Source organism: Pistacia vera, unplaced genomic scaffold, assembly GCF_008641045.1.
Source record: "Pistacia vera cultivar Batoury unplaced genomic scaffold, PisVer_v2 Contig1045, whole genome shotgun sequence".
Lineage (NCBI taxonomy): Eukaryota > Viridiplantae > Streptophyta > Magnoliopsida > Sapindales > Anacardiaceae > Pistacia > Pistacia vera.
Window position 1 is genome coordinate 217,837 of NW_022195077.1, and position 5,246 is coordinate 223,082.

A 5,246-nucleotide genomic window follows, 5' to 3' on the forward strand; every position below is an offset into this window, starting at 1 on the left:
ATTAAATAAATTTGAGAATATCATACATCTAAATTTGTAAAGTTGTAATTTTTTAAATTATATTTTTATAAATATTTAAGAGAAGACAAACAATATTTTGTCAAAAATACTATTACGATGAAACCACTTAATTCTAAATGGAATTTGTTTTGCAATTTGTTACAACCATGAGGAGAAAATAAACAAATCCAAAACTAACGTAACAAACACTTGATATAAATAGTTACTTTAGCTTATAAATACTCCACTGCCATTTCATTCTTCATATCCTCATACAAAAATCATTGATCAAGAATGGAGCATAAAATGAGACAATTAACCATTATTCTGGAAACTTTTTTAACAATTCTAATTGCCTCTCGGTTCATCTCAACTGTGGTTTGCCAAAGCAATGTTATCCATGCAAATGCATCAAACCTAAATCAATGGATAGACCACACCGTCCAAGAATACATGGAAAAAAAGGCTGAGGTAATGGATCTAGGTAATGAGAAAAACTCCCAGTTGGATGATGCTTTAGCTATGGCGGAAAAGAATTTGAAGGTGATAACTGTTAATAAAGTCGGTAGTGGAGATTTTAAGTCACTAACTGATGCAGTGAATAGCATTCCGATAGGAAATGCGAATAGGGTAGTAATTAAGATTGGTGGAGGAGAATATCACGAAAAGATCACAATTGATAGGTCCAAGCAGTTTGTAACTTTCTATGGAGACCCAAAGAACATGCCAAGGATTGCATTTGCTGGGACGGCGTTAAAATATGGTACATTTAATAGCTCTACTGTGATTGTGGAGAGTGATTACTTTATGGCAGTTAATGTTATATTTGTGGTAAGTACTTTTTTTTTTTTCTCGCACTATTTTGTACTGTCAATAGATGCCATGATACGTGGATTCCTTCAACATTATAACTTTGCTTGCACTTTCTGTTTTCTCTCTATTATATGGTAAAGTTTAATTTAAGTAAAGTTCGTTGAAAATTGAGCACCTATCCGAGGACGTAGGTAACAATATTAAACCTGTTAATTCTTAGTATTATTTATTTTTGCATTTATCATAACCATTTATTTATACTCTAATAGAGTTATAATTATATTTTAATAGCTAGTGTTAGAGTTTGTGTTTCCGCTGCACAACAAAATTTATATGTATCTTTATACCATAGTTACATGAATGCCATACAAATATAAATTGATGTTGAAAAAATATATTAGATGATTTTAATGTTGGTTTTTCTTTTCTTTTTTATTTTAGAATTCAGCTCCATTGCCAAATAGTAGAAGTGATGATTCACAAGCAGTGGCGTTAAGAATATCAGGGGATAAGGCAACATTTTACAATTGCAAGTTTATAGGCTTTCAAGACACCTTATGTGACGACAAGGGCCGACATTTTTTCAAGGATTGTCATGTAGAAGGCACTGTTGATTTCATTTTTGGAAATGGTCAATCTGTCTACATGGTAATTTCACATAACTCAGTGATTACTACAACAGTAATTATGTTAACCTATCTATAATTAAACTTAAACTAAGAAACAAAATTGAAGCTGGGAGTTTTTTTTATTTTTTTTTTAATAGCTAGTATTTGTTAAACTATAAATTCATATTAATGTATTACTAATTATATTTATAAATGAGATTGAATCCTTAATTCATGTGTTAGCATGTATGGAAGCTAACAATTGGGATATTGATGCAGACCACCACTTTACAGTCAGTTGCTAAGGGCTTAGGAGTAATTACAGCACAGGGTAGAGACAAACCTACAGAGGATAGTGGATTCACATTTGTTCATTGTAACATAACTGGTACTGGTGACATTTACCTTGGTCGTGCATGGAAAGAGAGTCCTAGGGTAATCTTTGCTTATACATATATGGGCGCTCTTATCAACAGTGAAGGATGGTCCAATCGCATGTATGGGGAAAGTGGTGATCACAAGTACGCAACTTTTTATAATTCTTTCACTTAATCAATAATGATTTTGATTTTTAACAATATATCTAACAATAAACTTTATGTTTTGTCTTAAAAATTTGTAGATCTATGTTTTATGGAGAGTATAAGTGCATGGGACCAGGAGCCAGTTCTTCTGGTAGAGCCAAATTTGCTAGGATACTCACAGATGCAGAAGCTCAACCTTTTTTGAGCACGACTTACCTTGATGGAAATAAATGGATTCTCCCACCTCCCAATGTGTGAACGTATTTGTTAGTAATATAACGGAGACAAGGTTGGGGCAAATGAAATGTCTACTATAAATGGGTGGTATCAGAAAATATGTTTGTACTATTAGATGAAAATTAACAGTTATTGATAAAGCTACTTTATTATTTCATTCAACAGTTTTTAAGTTTTGATATGATGTTATAACAAGAGGATTGACAGATCATGTATTCCAATATATAAGTGGTAATATGTGTTTTATGATACTGTTATAGAAAATTATATTTTGTCATATTAGAAAGTGTTGTGTTTGATCAATTTTTCTTATTGGTTAGTGTCTTCTTCATGTTCCTATATGATGGATTAATTTGCTCATATGCTTCAAATAATAAATTGTGGCTAGCCATCTCATTGTATTTCATTTATTACCATAAGAATAATAGATTGGCCATCAACATCTCATAGAAATTTGTAACGATGTTACACATTTTAAGAGATTTTTTAGAATTGTTATCTTAGGCGGTGTCATCCTATTTTGCACTAGCTACCAAATCATTTATTAAATTGTCACTTCATTTGGATGATGTTATTATCACATAAGATAAACAAAAAAAATACAAAAAATAAATAAATAAGGGTTTGAAAACATTAGTTTTGTTGAGTTTTTTAGATGTGGGTAAATTTATATGATTTTATGAAAAGAAATCATGTATTAGGATGTATCGCTCGCATGTTATATTGATAAAAATAGTAAAAATCAAAATCTGTGATATCTTGTGGAACGGGCTGAAAATCCTTCACCTTCTGCATCATAGGCAAAGAAATTCTTGAGGAAACTCTAGAAAAAATCTTGACACTGGCGCTAGAAAAGTTTAGGTGGTTGTGTTTTGGTTTAAAAAATAAGTTTAAGAATGAAAATACTAAGTTTAATGTCATACTATCAGAATTCAAGAAAGCAACGGAGAAGTCTGCCTGACAAGGAGGCCCAAATATGTATATATATACAAAGCCAAATGCCTCTCTACGTTGATTGACATGTGACATATCTTGAAACTTATTTTCGGACTCTAGAATTGTTTCATCTTGATACATTGGATTGACAACTAGGATTTGTGGTTTAATGAGCCCAATCAATTTGTTTTATTTTGACACGTCTTGACATGTTGGGTTTGTATTTATTGTTCCATCTATAATTAATAATTAGTAAAAAAAAATTAAATCTATATTAATAATTAAGAATAATAATAATACAGGTGCATTGCATTGGCATTCCAATGCTGTAACTATTTTGATGCGTTGGATGTGCATTAATAACAAGTATACAGGTGCATTGGATTGCTATTAGTAATTGTGGTTTTATGACATCTGTCTAGGATTGCTATTAATATTTGTATAGGTGCATTGTATTGACATTGGAAACCTTTCTTCATATTCAATTCGTATTTAATTGCATTAGTATTTGAAAGGTCTAAATAAAAGGTTATAAAAGAGGCGTATGTTCACATGTGTATCATCGCAATTTGTTAGTTGGTGTCAACAATACGTTTGGTCTTTTGTTAATTGTTTATAGGTCATTTTAGTTTGTGTCAATAATATATTTGTTCTTCATGATTTTGATAATCGATGATTTATTTATGTTTTTGTTGTTGTTTACAGGTCAAAGATTCATGAATTGACATGGAATAAAGGTAGGATGTCAGATTGACACTGTCAAATGAGTTGTTATTTTGATTTGTTCTTCTGAACTGTAAGTATATCTTCTAACTATTTTAATGCGAAACTATAAATATATCTCCTAACTATTTTAACGGTATTGTTTGATTGAATGATTGTTTTTGTTCGGTCAATCTATTTGAATGATTAATTGTGTTAGTCTTGATGAATGGTAAGTGTGTTCCTTAACAATTTTAATATGAAGATTAATTAACTTTTGTTGATTTTGTTTTCAGGTACTAGTTCTTATACGAATGAATGATTGTTCCTTAACAAACTTAACATGAAAATTGATTAAATTTTATTATGTTTGTTTTCAAGGAAATGTTCATGTACTTTACTAAGATCAAATCGAGGATGATCCTACTGTCTACCGAACTGTAAGTATGTGTCATATGGGCTGCAGAATTATTCCATCTTGACACATTGGATTGACAACTAGGATTTGTGGTTTAATGCGCCCAATCAAATTGCTCCATCTTGACACATTATGCTTAGCCATTGAGTTTATTACAATCATGCTATCTAAGAATGGGATTTGTTCATTTACGATTTCTTGGTGTTGTTTTCTACAAGTCAAAGATGTAATATGAAAATAAATTCATATCTGTTGTTGTTGTTTTTAGGATAAAAGAGCATGTATTGATACAACGGTAAGCATATTTCATAACATTTTGTGTTTATTATGCCTTTGGTAAAGTCATTGATTCGATATGTCTCTCTTGTCGATCGATCATCATAAAATATGTATTCGTTGATTTTGTTGATTTCGTTTTCAGGTTATAGGAAAAAAGTTAATGTGCTCATACAATGGTAAGCATATTCCGCACCAACTTGTGTTTATTATGTCTTTGGTAAAGTCATTGATTTAGTATGTTTGTACTGTCAATCAATCAATGTGAATTATATATTCATTGATGTTTGTTGATTTCATTTTCAGGTTACAATTTCAGCCGAACAATGAGTATTTGTTGTCGGCATGTTCATATGAGGGGCAATTAGTTTTTCTCTGTATTGCTGACGTTGAGTAACATTAAATGTTAATGGATTGTATTTTGTTCGAAGATTAAGCAATGTTTTTTCGACCATACTATCTGTAAGTTATTTTGTCAACTTATGATTCTAGTGGTGTAACACTAGTCATGGTATGAACACTTTACTTTGAATTTTGCACAATCATTCTTGTTTAAATTTCCAGTGTGACGACCTTGTGTTAAAAGTGACCACCTTCTTTATATTGTTTATCTGCTATATTGGGTGAGTACCTCTGAGTCAGAGTAGTGATCACAACGTATATGACATATTTATTTGGTAACACGTGTTACGCTTCTAGAATGCATGAGCTTTTTTATTCTCTTATGAGATA

The 5,246-nt window shown here is 30.9% G+C and overlaps 1 protein-coding gene across 1 annotated transcript; it reads left to right on the top strand.

The window, feature by feature from the left end:
• Nucleotides 1-453: 453 nt before the first annotated feature.
• On the top strand, nucleotides 454-2,203 carry LOC116127082 (putative pectinesterase 63). Its single transcript, XM_031412756.1, has 4 exons — nucleotides 454-831; nucleotides 1,255-1,461; nucleotides 1,701-1,942; nucleotides 2,044-2,203. The coding sequence occupies exons 1-4, from the start codon at nucleotides 454-456 to the stop codon at nucleotides 2,201-2,203; spliced, it is 987 nt and encodes a 328-aa protein (XP_031268616.1).
• Nucleotides 2,204-5,246: the final 3,043 nt, after the last annotated feature.